Source organism: Lepidochelys olivacea (assembly GCF_965140295.1).
Source record: "Lepidochelys olivacea isolate rLepOli2 genome assembly, chromosome: 13".
NCBI classification, from domain to species: domain Eukaryota; kingdom Metazoa; phylum Chordata; order Testudines; family Cheloniidae; genus Lepidochelys; species Lepidochelys olivacea.
In genome coordinates, this window is record NC_140423.1 from 4518264 (window position 1) to 4538421 (window position 20158).

The window sequence follows — 20158 nt, forward strand, 5'->3', positions numbered from 1 at the left end:
ATGACGTTGGCCGGCTCCTCTGCTCCGTGCCCCGCCCACCACGCCCGAGTCACCCCTTTCGTGGCCCCACCCACGAAGCGGCCGTTTCCGGTCCGGGGACGTGGCGTAGCTGATGACGTGCTGGGCCCGCGCCTCCCCGGAAGCGGGCGGCTGAGGGGTCGCGCGGCGGGTTGCGTGCTAGGCGGCGGCGGCGGCGGCGCAGCTCCCCTTCTGCAGCCGCTCAGCGGGCCCGGGCCCGAGATGGAGAGCGCGAGCCAGGGTACTGCGCCGGGGCCGCCGCGCCCTGAGGGGAGGGGCGCCCGTTGGGGACGGGGGCTCGCGGGCGGGCCGGCTGCAGCTGGGGCGCCCCTGGCCGAGCTGAGGCGGCGCCTGCTCTCAGGGTTGTAGCGGCTCGGCCGGGTCTCGGTGGGTGAGGGGGACTGGGGGGGGGGAGGGTGCCATGCCGCCGCCTCCCCTCCCCTCCCCTCCCCTCCCCTGCCCGGGTCGGGGTGCCTGGGCGCTGGCTGCTGAGGCCCGGCCTGGCTCCCTACCTGCCGCCCGGGGCGGGGCTGAGCGAGGAAGGGCTGGACGCTCCTGTTCCTGTCGCGGGCGCGTATGAGGGCTGCTCCGCCTGCAGCACGCTGCGCCGGCAACCTGGCAGCCACGGTCGTGGTCCCGCTGGAGATGAGCCCCCGCCCCGGGCAGTAATGATCGGGGGAGAAGGCCTCCCCTGGGGAAGCCCATCCCCCTGCCTGGCTGAGTGAGGGGGTGTCTGATATTACCCTGATTATGTTGTCTGGCATTAGGCAGAAACCCAAGAGATACTGTCTAGAAGATACTAGACCGGAAGAATCACGGCTGAACTCTCTGTGGAAGAGGAAATGTCTTAACTTCTACGATTTCTCATGCATTAGAAAACTCACCTGGAGCTGGAGCCACCCCTATTTTTAATAGACTGAGAAATGGAGGATGAGGCTATAAACAAATGTATTTGCAATTATAGGAATGAGGGCGTCTGACTCCATTCTTTGTAGTAATTACGGTTTGATTCTGTCAGTCTGTAGATGCCATGCTGCTCTAGAGAGCACGCTTGCTGGAATGGCTTCAAAGGTTCTTGCCTCTGCAATGCTAACAGTATCAGCTGCAGTGTAGTGCATGTAGGTCACTAAACCACTAGTTGAGGTCATGACACTTGTTAATTAAATGGAAGCTGAATTGTTGCCTTCCCTTATACACATTCCGTAAATGAGAGAGATGCTTCAAGCTAGTTCAGGGGACGTATTGGCACAGATGTTCCCTGCAGGACCGTCTCTCTCTGATGTGTTATAGGTTCCGATGGATTGCCCAGTTTATAATTGACTTCTGATCCAGAGCTTATCACTCCTGTGTAGAGAGATGCACCTTGTTTACCCTGCCTTGTGTATTAGCAATGCATGTGCTCAGTGATTATTAATGTGTTACTTTAGGCCAAGGAGCTGTTAAAATATTTTTGACAAGTAAATTTTTCTTCTGATACTTCTGAAAGATGCTAAGTCTTTTATTAGATGAGAAGTTTCTCTTCCTCTTTTTCTCCCCTGGACTCCATCTGTATGTACTCTGAACACATCTGCTTGCATAACATGCTTTGCTTGCTAGCAGCTTATTTTTTCCACATTCTGCTTCTTGTCTGTGACAGATATCAACCTTAACTCTCCCAACAAAGGTCTGTTGTCGGATACCATGACAGACGTACCCGTGGATAATACTGCTCGTGCAAGGACCTCTGCACCAGAGGGGCTGACTGAAGCTGAGGAAGAGGAGTTAAGATCTGAGCTTGCCAAGGTAAAATGGTGCTACCATTTCTGTTTAGATTGTGCCTCTATATCTGAGAGAAGTAAAAGAGACAAGTGGTAATTCTATCCGCTGTAAGAAAGCTTAAGGGACACTTCAGCGATGGTGTAATGTTAATCTCTCCTCTGGAATCTAAATCCATCATTTCACTGCTGAAGAATAAAATTAATTGCTAACTTTGTAGACTTTAACAATATGCTTTATTTCATGTTCTCCCTTCTGGTTTTGCTACAGCACTTAGCACCTTTATCAGAGTTTTCCTGACATCAAAGTTACAAGGAAAATGCTTTTCCCCAAACTGAGGCTAAACAAAAAGCCATTTAACGTCAAGCTCCATTTAGAGTGAGAAAACAGGTGGAGTGTGGGGGAGAAACTACCCTTGAATTATGAGGACATGGAGTTCCTTTTAATGTTCCTTCCCATTATAGGCAATGGCTTTGGATCTAAAAGCTTTTAAGATATTGCGGGTTTGCAAATTTACACTCAAATGTGAATGGGCAAATAATGAAGGTGACCTCTTTAACTTGCACCTGAAACAAAACAGGAAGTGAGAGCTACAGCTGTTTTCTTGTAGTTTCTGAACTCACTGTAGAAACCTAGTCTGATTGTTTGACTTGAACGCAATTTCAATAATGCAAAGTAGTCCAGAGGTACTGAGTTGTGGCTTGTTAAGATTTGTTTCCTTCTGCTGCTACTTATTTTCTGACGCTTACAGTTCTGATGCCAAACAGGATTGAAACCAGAAAATAAACCACAGAAAAAGATGGATCTTAGTTTCTTAATAAAAACAAAGAAACAGAATTATAAAAACAAACCATTTTCCTTGTATGCAGGATTCTGCAGTTTTTCAGGTCTGTTAATAGAATCTACTGTTAACTGATGATCCAGCCCTAGAAAAGGCTTCTGTTACTTTTTTGTGACATTAAGTGGCCCAGTAGGGTTATTTTTCTGGAAATTTTCCTAACTTAACCTCCAATTTTTTTTTACCAGTGGCATACTTAAGTTAAACTGTCTAAAATTTTAAAATCAAATTTAATTGGTGTCTGTGGAATTTAGATTTCTTCTCACATTTTTGTTAGCAGAGTTTCAGTATATAAATATATCAGATTTATATTGAGCGAGCTGTGAAAAATTGCCTATTTTTCCATGTTTAACCACTTAATTAAAAGTTGTGATCAAACTGAATTTCTGTAACACTAAGGCATGCTTCTAACTGGGAACCTGTCCTGTAGGTGGAAGAGGAAATTGGTACCTTACGTCAGGTATTGGCTGCCAAAGAGAGGCACTGTGGAGAGCTGAAGAGAAAACTGGGTTTGACCACTTTTGATGGGCTGAAGCAGAACCTGTCAAAGAGCTGGCATGATGTCCAAGTCTCCAATGCGTAGGTGTTCCCTGTGCCAAAGATTTCAAACATATATATGTATATAACTCTCTGTAAAAAGCAGTTCCTTGCCAGTGAGGTTGCTCTGTGACTTTCTTAGTGGAGAGAGGGTAAAGAAACTCACAATATTTGCTTGTCATAGTAAAATGTGACTGCCAAGCAAAAAGTACCAGAAATCTATCACTTGTGATTATCTGGGAAATGATTTGGGTAAAGCATTTTCTAATGAGTGCATGTCATAGTTCAGAGGCGTGATCATTTGGAATGGTCCTGGAGTAAGTATTTTCTTTTTAAACGTTGAAATGCTAACTATTATTCAGTATTTGTAATGTAAACCAGTATGTTGGCTCAATGGGGATCTGTGTTCCATTGGTTAAGCTTAATGTTCTTAATTTCATATTTTAGCAGGGATTGGAATTGGTTTTATAGTGCATATGGCCTAGTGCATGTAATGCTCAGTAGAGCTCACCTGATGACGCACAGAGGTGAAGAGAAACAAACTGTAATTGAGCTCTAAATCTCATTGCTACAGCTGCCCCATTTATTTTATCCTAAATGGAATATTCTGTGAGCTCAGGTGAATCATTCCGTAATAGTTTTGCTATTAAAGAACTTGCAGAGATCTCTCCTTTTTTAAACAGAACAGTCTAATCTCTTTACATTTTTATACCTCTTGGAGAGCGTCTCCTGCTGACATAGCGCTGTCCGCACCATCACTTTTGCTGGTTGAATTTATGTTGGTTGGGGTGGGTTTTTTTGCTTTTTTTCACATCCCTGACCAACAAAAGTGATAGTGTAGACAAAGCCTCACTGTTCAGAGGGAAGGGCACAAGGCATTTCTAATACGTAGAAAACCACAGTTTACTCAATCCCTGCTTTAGGTCACCAATTTTTGAGCCCTATAGCTAGGGCCCCTACCAAATTCACGCTCCATTTTGGTCAATTTCACGGTCAGAGGATTTTAAAAATCGTAAATTTAATTATTTGAGCTATTTAAATATGAAATTTCACGGTGCTGTAATTGTAGGCGTCCTGACCCAAAAAGGAGTTTTGGGAGGCTGCAAGGTCATGAATTTAGTAGGGCCCTACTTACAGCAAACTGCATCCAGGAACAGAATATAGTGAGGCACCTAAACTTCATGAAAAGATGTGAGGTCATGGTTTAGACAGCCTAATGAGTCATTCCAGACTGTCTGTATCCCTGACTGGCACTACTAGTGTTGAGACTGAGATTTTTTCCTATGTCTGGCAGTACGAAGCACATGCAAACGAGGTGAGTTAAGAGCACCGCAATTGACTGCCATTAGGAGTATGATCAAGAGGGAAAGGAGGCGTTGCAACCAGAGGAACCCTATCCAATATAAGTGTTCTCATGTTGACTATAACTAGAATCTGAACTGACTGATAATGCCATCATGTGGGGAAGGACTTTCTTGCTCTACATCTTGCTCCCCATTTCTTCTCCCCTCAGTCTCTGATCATTGGCTGGTTTCAACATGTCACTTAAATCTCAAAAGTGATGACTTATCCTTATGAAAATGTTCCCACTTTAAAATATGATTGATCAGATTTTTTGTTTCTAGTTATACGAAAACATCTGAGAAACTTGGAGAATGGAATGAGAAAGTGACACAGTCTGAACTGTGAGTTCCTCTGGTCATCAGCACCACCTACTTGCTCCTCACGCTATTCTCCAATTTGTACTGCTTCTTGTTCTTTTAGGCATTAAGGGGTTGATTGTATGCTTGGGGCACAGTGAAGTCCTGTTCAAGGCTCTTGCTTATTAACAATGTACCTGACTTTCAACGGCTGCAGAGATGATGGAAGCAAAAGATATTGCTGTCATCTCTTTAGCTGTCTGTTGCCATAGCTGAAGTAAAATTCCAGTCAGTTACCAGGACACACTTTACATAAAATGAAGTATGAAATGTTAAGAATTACTGTTGCCTGTCAGCTAGCCCTTGTTAGGCCAAGTGTGAATGAAGTCCCATGCCGTATCAGAGTGAACATTGCATTTCCTGTTTTAAAGTTAATCTGTACTTTCTCCCCTTCACTCCATAAAAATCATAGCAAACACTTTGGGGACCAGCTGACTGACTCCATTCTTCTGGCCACAAAGGTAGACAAGATAATTGGATGTGTTCAGTCCTAGGCGGAATGAGGGCCAAACAAACTTGGGCATGTATGTGTTAGCTACTGGTAGCTGCTACCATGTTCGTGTGACTTTGACAGTTTACAAATATGGGCCTTTTGTTAATCTGTTGGATGCGAGTATAGGTTAGAATGCTGTGAATTTTAGTTGGTGTGGTGTGGTAGAAATTCAATTACTAGCAGACAGTAGTTCTTACAATGCATTTCTAGTTACTTGGTCATCTGTCTTAGGCATTCATTGATCTTAGTTCTAAAATAATGTAGGTTATGCCATGTAGTAGAACGTCTAGCGATTGAGATCTTGTAAGTTTTTGGATTTATGTAATTTCCTGTTAAAGATGAGGAAATGGAGATAAAAGTTACATGACTTGCACAGGGTCATGCAAGGCAGTATCAGACTGGAAATAGAACTCAAATTCCTGGTTCCTATGCTCTGTGCTATACCATGCTGCAGTGTAGCCGCTATATAGTGCGTGGAGGGGAGGGAGTGATTCCCCATAGGAGGCAAAGTGGCAGACGGTACAACTTTGAACTGGCCTGATATCTTCTGGCTTAAATCTCCTAGCTTAAATCTGTGCAATTTCTTTGCCATCAACAGTTATCTGAATAAAGAGGAAACCTGGGCTTGGATGTTTGCCCACATCTAAAAGAACAAAGTGTTTTATAATTCTTTCCTCTAATAGCCATTCCCTCCCCCCGTCTATCACATGGGAATAGCACTTGTTTCCTTAAACATCTAGAGGCATTAGTTATGTGGAAGGTCCAGGAAGGAGAGCATCTGTCTTGAAAGCTTTGGCACCTTTTCTAATTTCCGTTGTATTTGTAGATATCTTTCAGCCAGCAGCACACTGGAGGACTGGAATGAAAAATTAACCCAATCAGAAGCGTGAGTGTTTTAACGTTTAGTGTAAACCACCTTTCAAAAAAGCACATTGTCACTAACTCTCTGCTCCAAGCTAACAATTTTCTGCTTTGACTAGTCCCATAAAGTTATACCGACAAAACCCTTTTATGTTTACCCAATAAATCGGAGGTGGGCAAACTACAGGCCCCTCCCCCGCAGCCTCAGCTCACTGCGCTGCTGGCCCAATGCTCTGGGCGGCAGGGCAGCAAGCTCCTGGGGCAGCGTAGCTGCAGGGCCCGGCCTGACCAGGTGCTCTGAGCTGCATGGTGGCATGGCTGTCTCCAGCTGGGCGGCTTGGCTCTAGCGCCACCAGCCACTGGTGCTCGGGGGGGTTGGATAGAGGGCAAGGGAGTTCGGGGTGGGGGGCGGGGGTGGATAGGGGGCGGGGCGATCAGAGGGTCGGGAACGGGGGTTGAATGGGGGCGAGGCCCCGGGGGGGGGCAGTCAGGAATGAGAGGAGGGGTTGGATGGGGTAGTGGGAGGCAGTCAGGGGCAGGAGGTCCGGGGGCAGTCAAGGGACAGGGAGTGGTGGATGGGGCAGGAGTCCTGGGGGTGGGCCATCAGGGGACGGGGAACAGGGGGGTTGGATGGGGTAGGAGTCCCGGGGGGGCCATCAGGGGGCAAAAAGGGGGGGGGTTGGATAGGGGTCGGGGGGCCAGGCCACGCCTGGCTGTTTGGGGAGTCACAGCCTCCCCAAAGCGGCCCTCCATACAATTTTGGAAACCGGATGTGGCCCTCAGGCCAAAAAGTTTGCCCGCCCCTGCAATCAATACACATTTCATATTCAAGTCACTGATGTAAATCCAACTGTGGTCAGTAGTGACATCTTTACCCTCCAACATCTGTCTGCTGACCTGGGAGAAATGAGTTGATACATTCCTGTTTTTGGTGGACGGGATCCGTATCACTCTGACCATCTTCAGAGTTGGCACTGGGTTTGTCAGTCTGACCTGACAAGCCATGGATTGAAGAGACAGGCTGAGCTATCTAATACCTAGACAAGGTGAGGGGTAGTAATGGGTTGTTGTGATGCAGGATGCACTTTTTCCTATTTGGTGTCTGATCTCAGAATCAATATGGCTTCAGTTTCCAAGGCATTCAGTACACCATTTTAAGAGCATCGAGTAAATGTTAAAAGCTTACGAACCCCACAGCTATTGTATTCTGTCTGTCAATCTCAAATAGCCCTTTAATCACTCTTCTGATGTTAAGCAATCCCTTCTTTGGGTTGAGGTTCCTCCTTTCCATGCTAATTTTAGGGTGTTAACAGTGCTGCAGTAAAATCTGGGTCTAACCTGTGAGCTTAACTCATATCTAAGCAAATTGTTACATCTCACTCCTCAGGAATCCTAGTAACTACTGTCTTCTAAAGATAAACTTTGCTTAGCTTGCATAATAGCCTTGCTGCCTGTCATAGTATGGCCAAAATTGCCTGCTTGCACAGTAGCTTGACTGTGGGAGTTCTTACATAATTTGTTTCCTTGGTTGGAGCTGAATATTAAATGAGACTACTTTTTATTTTTTTCTGCTTAGCTGACTGAAGTTTTCTCTGGAGTAAATGCTACCAATATAATATAAAAATTATCCGTAGCCCTCAAACTGCTTATTACATTTTTAATGCAATCTCCATTTGTAATGGACTGTAGCTGAGTAGATTATGAGAGGTAGGTAGGATCTCCTTAATTTTCCAGTTTTGCTTAGATAAAGGCAGATGTAGGTCATGGGTCACTTGTAGCTGAACTCCTTTCTGTACTTCGTGGTATGGAATTCAGTTTCTTTTCTGGTAACTTGAATTATATTAACTGCCAGTGTGTGTGTCAGCGTAAAGATGGCTTCCTGTCATGGGAGCAAATGGAAGATTTTTTTCATTGTGTAATACAGTGTGGACTGTGTGGGGGTGAGAAACATCAGAACTTATCAGTGTGTGGGGTTCTACTTTCCAAGTAGACTGTCCACTTGTATTACAAAATGAGAGTAAACCCTGGCTGTTCTGTTACTTGGTGATATTGAGCACTGTTCTTTAAATGCTAGTTATGACCTAAGTCAGTGAATAACTTTCCCTGGTAGCATTTAATCAGAGTTCAGTCCATGGGTGTGTTCTCCTAGAATAAGAAACTTCCTGTTAGATCTGTTTCCTTGCAGTCATTGATAATAAATGGCAGAAAACGGCAGTAGGAAGCCTGCCTATGTTGCTTGTTCAAGAGCTGTTTGTTTACACCTAAAATAGTTTTTGTAAGCCAGTCTTCCTGCTTGGATTGGCACTGCAAAGAATGTTATCTGGCAGTTGGAATGCTAGCAAGCTAGACAATGTTGTTGTCGTGTTGGTCACAGTATATTAGAGAGAGAAGGTGACTGAGGTAATATTTTTTTTATAGGACTCACTACTGTTGGTGAGAGACAAGTTTTTGCTTGTCTCTCTCTCCAGCAGAAGTTAGTCCAATTAAAAATATTACCTCATCTGCCTTGTCTCACTCTAGCAAGCTAAACACAAATTTAAAATAAAGTGGGAAGGGATGAAAAGTGATATTCCTAGGGCATTCTGGGAAACAAGTGCAGAATTCCCATTTCCTCAATCTAGGATTAAATAAATGCCAGTAGTCAGATTCAAGAAATACAAGGTTGTTTTTCCTGCCAGGTTTCTTGGGACTCTTCTGCTGTACCACTGCGTGAGCTGCTAGGCAGCATAACTTACAAGCTTCCTGACTGAACTGAAAACAAAGACCTAACCTATGACACTTATAGCACTTTCGAAGAGAAATCCTTTGTGCATTGTTGAGAGGCTTCTCTTAGCTTCCAGTCCTTGATGCAGAGCGTGGTTTGCCATCTAATCAAAGCATGCAATGTGGAGAGAGGGTAGAAGCTGGTGCACTTGTCTAATGTGTACATGAGTTGGGTGGGGGAGATTGCAGAATCATTTAGTCAGATGAGAGAACTGTCAGTGGCAGCTGTAGACGTTCTGTGATTTTTGCTTTCTCTGTCTTTCACACTGGTAGCTGGATGGGAGCAAGCAAGGGGGAGGTGATGCTAGTGGGAGAAGGGAGGATTTTATGGGTCTAGATGTAAGCCTTCGCTGTGTTGAAGGGATTTGTCCAAGAGGTATGCAGTTCAAAAGTGCTCTTACATCTTTGATACTCCTGGATACCTATCTGACATATGCAAAACTACCTCCCTTCAGCAGCATATAGCATCAATTTGCAAGTCTGTTTTCAGGATCCATACCTCACTACAGTAGTTCATGCTTTTGGCTTGCAGATAGCAATAATCTGATGTGTTCTCCCTTTTAAGACCATTTGCATTCTGCACTAGCTGTAACTTGCTGCTGCCTAGCAGGGTCAGTTGCACTGAACATATTGGACCAGTTCTTCAATAGTTCTTGCTTTCTGGTCACTTCCAGGTACAATAAAATTTTTACTTTGAAGTCCTGTATAGGTTGAGTCCTGGCTCTTTGAGAGACCTGCCTCTCTTTTTGCCTTTGACCTCAGCTGTTAAGAATATCAAGGGCTCTCAAGGTAGTAGTTCCCATATTTAAATAACTGATTGGGGTGGGAAAGGGGGATGACAGTGTACTTATTAAAGGGCCTGCCCTCTCTTCTAGGAATTGCTCCCCTCTCTGCTGATCTGACAGTGCCTGGCTTTGACCTGTTTATAGTACAGTGCAAGGCCATCTTTCTCTGGCTTGTGTGACGTGGGGTGGGGTGTAACTGGGCACATCTACCCTTTGAGCAGGGCTTGTAACTCCCAGCTTGTGACATACCCGTACTAGCTCTGATAATTTTAGTGCACTAGCTTGAAGAGTGTAGCTGCAGCAGGAGGGGCCAGCTGCCCTGAATGTGTGCCTAGCTTCTTGGACACTCCCATACTCGGGATGGGTAGCCCCTTGCACCTCTGTGCTTACACTCTATTTTTAGTGCTTGAGCTTGTTCATCGCTAGCACGGGTATTAGGCCCCCAGCTAAAGTGTAGACGTGCCCTTATTTAAGTGAGGATGGAGTTGTCCCTACTGGAGGCAGTCTACTGAAGTCGTTTGTTAAGCTTTATTATGACTAGAGGGTTAACGGTAAAAATGTTCCTGTTCCTAATTACACTCTGTTTACTCTTGCATTTCTGTCAGCTGGGACAATGGAAACTAATGATGCTTCTAACTTTTGTTAATTGGATCTACTTTCAGATTCCTAATGCTGCAGTGTTGGAAACCCAAACATTGCATTACTTTAAAAAAGGAAGATTACATCTTAAACATGTGGAATGCTCCCAGTGCTCTCAATTTCATAAAAATGAAATATGGGGCCAATTTAAGTTTGTATAATATTGCATATGTGTCCACTGCCATAGTACTGGTCTTCATTAATATGTGCAACCTGCTGTCCCAACCTGTATTGGAGCCTAAGGCCTCTCAATTTATGGGCATTACTGGAGTCCAAAAATTAATGTGTGGTGTGATTCATTTCTTGTCACGGTTCTGTTGGATAGCACTACTGAACAGCGTGACAGCCTGCTCAGGGGAGATGCCCAGTACCCAGGAGGGATGGGCCTGAATTCCTTGTATTCCAAGGAAGTTTTGACTCTGCAGGTCAGGTGTAAATTCATTAGCTGCAACAATGCCCAAAAGCCTGTGTTAAAGCTAACAGCATTCAATACATATCTCTCACCCTTAAATCATATAATTACCACCACTTCTTACAAAACAAATTGTGTTGTGGAGAAGGATCATGAGTGAAGCTGGAAGACTTGGATGTTAGACATCCAATGTCCCGCGGATTTTATGTCTTTGTTGACTGAATTTGGGGGGCATGAATTTGGCAAATGACTAGATTACACAATATGAATAGTCATTTTTGTTGGGACTGGGGGGTGAAGAAGTAAAGTTGGTTCATTACTGAGCTTTGTGAAGTACTAGGCATGTGCAGTAACTACTGTAGTTGAGTCAAGAGGCCTGTTCATGTTACAGAATGTGGGTTGTTGGGCTTAAAAAAGCATAGTTTAAGAGGACTTCTTGGAATCTGGCTCAAAGTGCCACAGTGTTCTCACTCCCACACTCCCATCTGGAGAGTGAGTGAGAGAGAGAGAGAAATAACTGTCAGCCTAAATTGTCTACTTGAACTTGTTGCTTCTTGCTTTGGTATTTGAGGGTTGAGAGAGTTGTGGGTGACTCTTACACGTCCTGTTCCAAAATACTCTAGCACAGTTTATGTAAGAAGGATAACTTCAGGCTTAAATATTCAGGAGCCAGAAAACCCAGATTTAATTTACCCCAAATTTAATATTCTCTTGTTGGTGTATGTAGCTGACTTTTTTTCTCTCTAACAAGTTGAAGTTGTTGTAGATCTAGATGCTAATTGCCAACTCAAGAGTAACTTGGATAGGATGCAGTTGTGCAAGTGGCTTAGCATGTATTTGTTCACCTGTGGTCCCAGAGCATGGCTTGAAATAGGAAGGCTCTGAAGTGCCTCTTCTCTTGACCCCTCTTATGAACTTTTCAAATATGTATAAAATCAAACTGATGTAAAGCTGTCCAAGACTTCTAATTTACCTGTGGTTAAAGGTAACTGACTGGAAACTTTTCTAGCTATTGGTTCTAAGCTGCAATTGCAAAGGTGATGCTCATTCTTGCAATTCTTATCTATTTTGTAACATGTCGGTATTACCAGTTTCTTCTTCCATACTGAATTCTGCAACAAAAATGCTTTCTCTTCACTCAGGGCTGAAAGTTTATTTATGAGAACAATTTACTTAATACTGAAGGGGACAGTTTTTTTCCTTAAAAGGAGAAAAGGAAGAATGGGGAGCTATAAGCATTTTAAAAAATCCCAAACTGGAAATTTCGAAATGTTCACTGAAATATCCGATGTTAATCAGATTTAATGGTTAGAGAGAAACTAAAATATCAACATCGTAAAAAATATAGAGTAAATATGAAGAAATAAATTAAATCTACTTGCATTTTCTTGCTAAGATTCAAAGCCGTAAGTACATATGAGACCAGAAGAGTAGCTTTCAGCCATGTCAGTGCAACTTGCTAACCTAGTGCCCCGCTCTCTTTGCCTCGGCATCTTTTCCAAAATGCTGGCAGGTGCTGCTCACATTGCTGCTTGTAATATTTCCCCCACTAACCTTCAGTTGTTCAACTTCTTTCTGCTTAGTTATAAGAAGACTCAGGAAACCCTGTCCCAGGCAGGACAGAAGACTTCAGCTGCCCTTTCCAATGTGGGCTCTGTTATCAGCCGTAAACTTGGTGACATGAGGTAAGAGCTCTGTTCCACTTTCGCTATAGCACTGGAGTCCAGGATTAACACAACGTTGAGGTTTAAAAATCTGGAATGCATGCCTAGTTTTTTTTCCATTTTCAGTTCTGTGCACTGCAGTTAATGGCAAAATTAATCTGATACAGCTGTTCCCTGTGACCCGGTATATATCGCTCAGGGTTTAATACATATTTTTCTAAGCTATTTCTGGTCAGAGCTTCATTCTCAGGAATCCTTTCTTTATCGCTTTCCCCAGCAGTGTTCTGAGAGGTCTGTCTTTGGTAACACTTATCGCTTTAATTTTCAGCAGTTCCCAGAACATTTAAATATCTGATTCTCTTGTTCCACAAACTGATAAAATATTGTAGTCTCCCTCATACCGGGAAGAAGTACCATATTGTTCCATTGCAGCTCATTCATCCTCTTCGAATAGTGGTGTTGAAAAGATTTGAGGGGAGACCTTTCTGTTCTTCTGCAGGAAAATGGAACTCCATTTTCTCACTTCTTATGCTGGCGTTAAAATAGAGTCTAGCTCTTTGGCTCCATCAGAGATGTAGAGAACCTCAAGATGGAGAAAAGTGGACGAAAATAATATACGTCAGTTCTCTGATGTATGGAAAATTAAAATTCCTTGCTGATGGGCACAACTACCTAGCACAGTGGGGAATGGGTATTGGGAGTAGGGGGGGTTTAATAAGGGAAGTGACTCAGTCCAGATGTTTGTTACTAATATGGACTAGAACTTTTCCTTTCCATGTTCAGTAACTACAGAGGTTTATAAACCCACTAATTTGGTGAAAGGGAACAGGAGGAATTGTTTAAAGATCTAAATTAATGTCACTTACCCAAAATTCTCACATCTTTAGATGTAAAAGCTAATATTAAATTATTGCATAAGTTTTAGACACTTGTATTAGCTACTGTACCAGGAAGGCTGCTAATGTCTCACCGTGTAGCCGAGGAGGTAGCTCCCTGGGACAGCAGAAGGTGGCTTTAGAAACTATGGATAAGCCAGTGTTCATATTAGCCATTGGAGCACAAAACCAATTGTATTTCAGTTGTCTTTCACTTAGATATGGGGGATATTTAACCTCATAAATATCTCTAATGACTTGAGGTTGCTATAAACAATGAAATAATGCAAGTTAGGAAATGAGGCATTCCCAGGCATTCATGTGCGATCAACTCAGGATTTCAGTAAGTGCCATCTAGTATTGGTTTGACCTGATTTTGAGGGCAGGAAATATCAGTCAATAAAACACCTATCTCAAAGGGATACTGACAAAGTAATTTAATTTCTTTATGAATTCCTTCAACTGAGCTATGAAACTCTGGTGATTCACTTTCTGCTGAATCTTTTCTAACATTTCACTTGGCTTGGATGGCTAAACTAGTCAGTTTCTAGTTCTCTTGTACTAGCCCAGTGCTTTTTGCATTCGTAGCTATGCAAAGGGAAGTTCCAAGTTAACAGTCTTCACTGAACTAAGAGAATTCCTAGGTAACTTAAGTTGACAATATCTCTAACTCAGATGCATCGAAGAGTTACTGTTCAAATCTGTATAAGGTTTAGCCTTCCCTTCAGGTTCAAGGTCAGCTTAGAACTAGGGTTCAGACTGGTTTTAAAAAAAACTCTTTAGATTTTAGCCACACTTTAACTGAAAAATTATCTGTTTGGCTTTAGGTGCAGTGCTTGCTCTGATTTAAGTGCCCATATTGCACCCATCAGTATGGTGTCTAACAGGGAAACCAAACCATAAGGGCAGATTTGAGTCAGTGGTTCAAGTGGAAATAATTCAAAGGTCTTCAGATGAACAACTGCAATTTTAGCTCATCTCTAAATATTATTATTGCCTGTGCTTGAGTATTAGTTGCCTCGGTCTTGCAAGGCTGATTACTAAATGTGATCATGTTTAGTCCTTGTGGCACCTTAGAGACTAAAAAATTTATTTGAGCATAAGCTTTTGTGAGCTACAGCTGACTTCATTGGATGCTGAATGCTGTAGCTCACGAAAGCTTATGCTCAAATAAATTTGTTAGTCTCTAAGGTGTGCCACAAGTACTCCTTTTCTTTTTGCGAATACAGACTAACACGGCTGCTACTCTGAAACCTGTCATATGTAGTCCAGAACCTTCATGCAAAACTAGTATCTAGTAATTGTAGAGTGTAATCCCCTCCAGGGGGGATGGGGGAAAAGAGTCTCGGGATGACTTCAGCCATTGCTCTTAAACTCTGTTACATGTGTATTAGTCCTAAGGGAGTTACATGGTGTGTTTTTTGTAAAGCTGTACTTTGCATACAGGGTCAGAGCAAAAGCATTGTGATCAAAGTGTTTGCACTAAGGTGTTAGAACAGCAGAAACCCACTTACTCCATTTTGTGCCAGAACTGTCTTGCATGGGCCAAACATAATGGGGAAAGATGATGTTAGAAGTCTTCCAGACAGTTAATGACAGTGTACAGAAAAGATACCTTGTAAAATACAGTATTTAACTTTTTCTCTAGAGTTTTTTTGCAGGATATCAACTCTTCCCTGGACTCTGCATACACAGCTGCCTAGTTTATTAGAATAACTTTTTTGGTTCAAAAATAAAACTGTCTTTAAACATGACATTTGACAAAATTCAGATTGGGCAGTTGCTTCATCACAGCTCTCATTCTTCACAGAGATTGTCCTTTTCCTCTGTGGCTGGGAGTACCCAGGTGGTAAGCACTTGATGTAATCTCTGATCATAGTACTGGATATTCCAGATTTACTCTCACTGAGTTGTACATGGCATTCCTGGACTAGCAGATATTGGTGCACATCTTCAGTAGCACCCAGCTTGTGTGAATTGGGCAGAGAACTAGTCCAGTTTCTAACCTTTCTAGTGTACATTTGACTCCTCTTTCCTACTAATGACACCGCAATTTGTATAACTCTTTTTTTTCTCCCATTTATTTTAATGCTGTAGCAGACTGAAATGGGCAAAATGTGGTTCCTTTTGCCAGTGTCATAAGTGCATAATAAATGTGGGGGTCTACCTACCAAATGTGGTAGCTGTGGCAGAAGTGTGTGAATTCTGTCCCCTCCAAGCACAACCCCTTCACAGTCTGATTGGGAGCATTTGTGCTACCACGAATCTGGCATGACTAAAGCGTGCACAAATATTATTTGTTCAGCAGTGTGAACTTGTTAGTTCTCTATTTAACTCTGTAACTTTACGTTTCCTAGAGCAATGCCAGTGGCCCCATCAGAAGCCATAGGCTGCGTAGTATGAGTTCAGCAAGAAAAAGTGAATAGAAAAAGGCACACGTTCATTGTAATTTACATTAAAGAAACTCCTGAATTTCCTGTCTAAACGTGCAGCACTAAGGTTGTGGAAACACCCTACATTAGTGCCATTAGCACTTCCTTCTTGGAAGACAAAGTGGTGGGTCTGTGGGCAGCTTCTCTGTCAGAAATATGTAACATCAGTCAAAGCATTACCAAATAACTCAGCAGGATTTGCTGTGGATTTATGGCCCTATAGTGGAAAATAGATGAAAGTAACCTTTGCTTCTTTCCTGTGAAGATTTAATAACACTTCTTCCAGTCTTCCTCTGTTGTGTGTGTACACCTATATTGCTCTCTGTCTGTACTTCTCTGCTGTCTTCAGGGAAAAAATACGGTCCTGAGACTTTCAACACAGATTCAATTGATATTTTTTTTTTTTTTTTGGAGCAAAGTCTTCAGTAGCAATGTTCCCTTGAAATAGAACTGTAAACTGTTGGTAGTCGAAACGTGATCAGAGATTACAGTGAGTGAGGTTGGTTTCTTGTAGTGAGCAGTTTTCCTCTGAATGGGTGAGATGTTACTTGTTTTCAGTGAATCTCGGTGCTAGCCTTTAACTGTAATTGCTTGTTAGAATTCTCCTGGGGCTTTATCTCTGATTGTCCCTTCATCCTGCACTTGTTATAAGAAAAGGATCCAGACATTTATTTTCCCATCTGCTGGAAGGATTGAGGTAACGGAAAGGGACACTGCAGACTGTTTGTCAGCCTTCGTTAGCTACTGAAAAATGCTAGAAGGGGGTAATGACAACATAAATGTGCAGAACGCTTGGTCACAATTCCCTTGTATAAAACGTTGCCACTATAGAATCAAAATAACTTGTGTTGGGAGACATCTTCAGTACATCAGTTAGTTGCCATGCATTGCTGGATTGTCTGAAATCTAATAGCTTTAGAATTCATCATGTTCAATAGTTAACCTGTGGTACTTGAAGTTGTCTATGTATAAGAGGACTGATGTTGCTAGTTACTCTATTACATCTTCCCCAGCCGCCTAATCTCTGAGACTAGTCCATATGGGGGCTAGCTTAACTAATGGGAATGGGTGTTCTGCAAGTAGTGTACAGCATTGCTATTAAAGCTACAAAAGTCTTAGCCAGTTTAGCTTTCTCTGTTATCTCTGCATTCTCTGTTGATGCAGGTCTCAGGCATTCTTACCTTACAGCATTTTACTGTAGTGTATAATTTCAGTAAACTAATCTTAAGGGAATGCCATCTTCCTCATTAGAGAGGATAATTTTCAGAATGTATATTTTCTAATATACATTTCATTTCAATGTTTGAAGTAGTCTGCTACTGTAACTACTACTACAAGCATACTGATTGTTAAATATTATTTTGAGCTGATGATTGGCTGCAGGACAGCTCCTGAATTTATGTAATCTGGAGACATTTTATCAAAGAAGGAAAAGGGCTACAAAAAGCACAAATAGATCTTCAAAAGTTCCGTTTTAGGTGCTAAATAGGCTGAGCTGTGCTTGTGGTAATACATACGATGTTGGGAGTGGTGCATGTTTGTGTATATTGTCCAAGCTGTTAATCTTTTTACAGGAACGAGTTGTAGAAACTCTGACTTTCAAACATACCAATGTTTTGGCTTTGCCTCTGGCTCTAGCTGTTGAAGAGATGGCCTTAATATATGTTGGGGGCAAAACCACAACTTCTTGGGCTTTGGTGTAATCAGAGCCCCTTGTTCTCCATGGAAAGTTTTTGTCTGAAGTGTGTGGCGAGACTACTTAGTTTCTACTGCACTGGCTGCAAAGGATGAAGCTCTGACAGCTACGTTTAAATAATATAAAATGGAAAGAGAAATCAGAGTAGCCGCAGTGGTGTTTCTTTGTAAATTCATTTTACGCCATCTCCATGTTCTCATCATGCCTTAGACTCTTTTGTATTGGCAACATGTAACCATTGTAGAAGCTGTCACGGGCCTGGATAGGATAGTTTAGTCTTGGGGGGTGGAGTAGTTGTGACTTGGCACCCAAGAATGGGTGGAAGGCAGTTTGGGATTGTGGCATAAATTATAGTAAGGATGAACAGTTCTTGTTATCATGCCCTCACCAGCCATGTCTGCAGACTCAGGAAGAAAACAGTGCCCTGGCTTTCATTTGTTTCCTGTAAGGAGTATTCACAACAGCAAGGCTAGCAAAGCTTTTTAAATTAAAGCTTAGGGTGTGGCCACTGTAGGGGGTAGAGGTGGGTTTTCCATTGTTTGCTAACCCTTGGTAAAATCCAAGTGTTGACAACTTGTGGATTTAAAACCTTTTTTTCTAATGAAGACAAGGCTTGAGTGTGTGAACACAGCTCTGTGGCAGGGGCTAGATTCAGTAGTGCTGGAATATGCAGTGATCTGGCTGTAACTTCTTACTGCAGACAGTACCATTATTGATCTTTGCAAAACTTCATACCTCAGTTCACATAATATAAGATCATAGGGTAAGAAATACGTCTTGGGCAGCTTTTCTTAATCCCTCTTGAGGCAAATTTTGTTGTAGATAGGTGGGCTTTCTGTCTAAGGCATTTGTATGCAAGATTTATGGGCAGCTAAGTGGGGCAGTCAGCTGGACACGGGGGCCTAACTAACATTTCACTTTTCTCTCCTGCTGCTGCCGATGGGTTCTTCCAGGGCTCATCCCTTCTCGCATTCCTTTAGGTAAGATGCTTTCCAGGGGTGCTAAAAGAGGAGGCTTATTTATTTTTTTTGCTAATCTTTCCAGGGGGCACTGCAGACTTAGAGCTGACCTGTGGGGCCATCTGCACTGGTAATACAGACGAGTTAGGGAACTTGGTTGCAACAGATGCCCCTGGACTGGCTTTACAATGAGATTGCCATTGGTAGAGGGTTGAACATAAATAATTGCAGTGCTGTAATTGAGTCCCTTGACTTGGTCATATTTGTAGTGTAGATGGGGCTGTAGGCAGTTTACAGCAGATTTTTTATTTGAAAGCTGACAGCTCAGTGTGGTTCCATTCTCAGGCTCGCTGCATACATCTTGTACTTCTCGCTGCTGTTCCTAAATTCTGGGAATATCCTGCCTCTTAAAATTAAACCCTGAGTAACAGAGTAACTTGGTGCAAGAAAGCCAGTCATAGACCCTGTCAGCTCTTTTTTTGTGTGGTGCCTATGCAACATCTCTTCTCTCTCAAATAAAAATAATCTAGTCCTGGATCTTGGGCCAGATGCCTTTTCTGGATATTCTTGGGCGTAGTGTGGTGTTTAAAAAGCTTTTCCTAAATTAAACTTTTTTCTGTGGGAGGTTTGGCTCTTTGTACTGACATAAGCAAATCTGTCAGCAGTTGAAGCATAAAGCCTCTAAACACCATTCACTCTGTCCATATCTTGCATTCTTGAGTTAGAGATATTCAGGCTAACTAGTCTATAATTACAAAACTAGTTTGGACTACAGTGTGTCAAAGGGCAGGAGAGAGGGGCTTTTGTGGGTTACTTCTATTGCCTCAGCTATTTGCAGCAGCCTTAATGTTGTTGGGTACAGTACGTGTCTGGAAATTGTGCAAGACCTAACCTCATATGCTCCCAATGTCTGTTTGAATTGTCTAACTCTTCCTTCTCCACTTTTAATGCTTCCGAGTAGCAGTTATTCCATTCGCCATTCGATAAGTATGCCAGCGATGAGGTAACGTACGAAATGTCTATAAAAGTGGGATGAGTGGGAGACGTAGTTAATTCCAACCCATTTCTAGGGCCTTTAAATTCAACTTTCATTTTGTGTATTGGGACTGTTTCCTTCAGTTGACCTCTAATGTGCACTGTGGGGTAATGTCTCCTGCAGCCCCTCTAGTTCAGGGCTTTGAGGCCTGTTGCATAGGTTTATTAGTGGCTATGTTAGACTCTCTCTTAATGAGGAGTCAAGTGAAGTGTTGTAACCCTGCCAAAACTCGAATTGCAATTTTATGGCTTTCAAAGGTCCCTAAAGAGAATTATGATCCTTTTTTTAGAATTTCAATACAGTTGTAACTAGTAGTGCAGATGACATCTCTCTGACCTCCCGCTGTATCCCTGGTTTACAAGCTAATGGTCCAGCATGCCAAAATACCCTGACTTTTGCAGTAGAACAATGTCTTCCTTATGTGGTAAAATCATAAAAGTATAGAGCTGGAAGGGACCTCAAAAGGTCACCTAGTCCATCCCTCTGTGCTAAGACAGGACCAGGTGTATGTACACCATCACTGACAAGTGTTTGCTCACCTGTTAAAAACCCCCAATGCAAGAGATTTCACAACCTCCCCATGTAACCTCTTCCAAAATTTAACTACCCTTATGATCACTAGCTACTGAAGAAATTACAAACTGATTAAAAAGCCTGGTTTCTCTTGACAATAAAATGTTTAATTGGAAGCTCTG

General features: G+C 42.7%; 1 protein-coding gene across 8 annotated transcripts in view; it reads left to right on the plus strand.

Moving 5' to 3' along the window:
* The window catches only part of TPD52L2 (TPD52 like 2), a gene marked incomplete at its 5' end in the record, with an annotated part of 23713 nt that continues 3555 nt past the window's right edge, over positions 1-20158 (plus strand). The window contains 8 exons of one of the 8 annotated variants that reach the window (XM_084645517.1): positions 137-259; positions 786-1012; positions 1682-1800; positions 3042-3190; positions 6168-6227; positions 12385-12486; positions 18422-18448; positions 19389-19430. In XM_084645517.1, coding sequence (XP_084501643.1) covers positions 985-1012; positions 1682-1800; positions 3042-3190; positions 6168-6227; positions 12385-12486; positions 18422-18448; positions 19389-19430 — 527 coding nt within the window. Of the gene's footprint in view, positions 260-785; positions 1013-1654; positions 1801-3041; positions 3191-4773; positions 4834-6167; positions 6228-12384; positions 12487-18421; positions 18449-19388; positions 19431-20158 lie in introns of all 8 variants that reach the window. The other 7 variants (XM_084645518.1, XM_084645516.1, XM_084645515.1 and 4 more) reach the window with 7 other exon arrangements.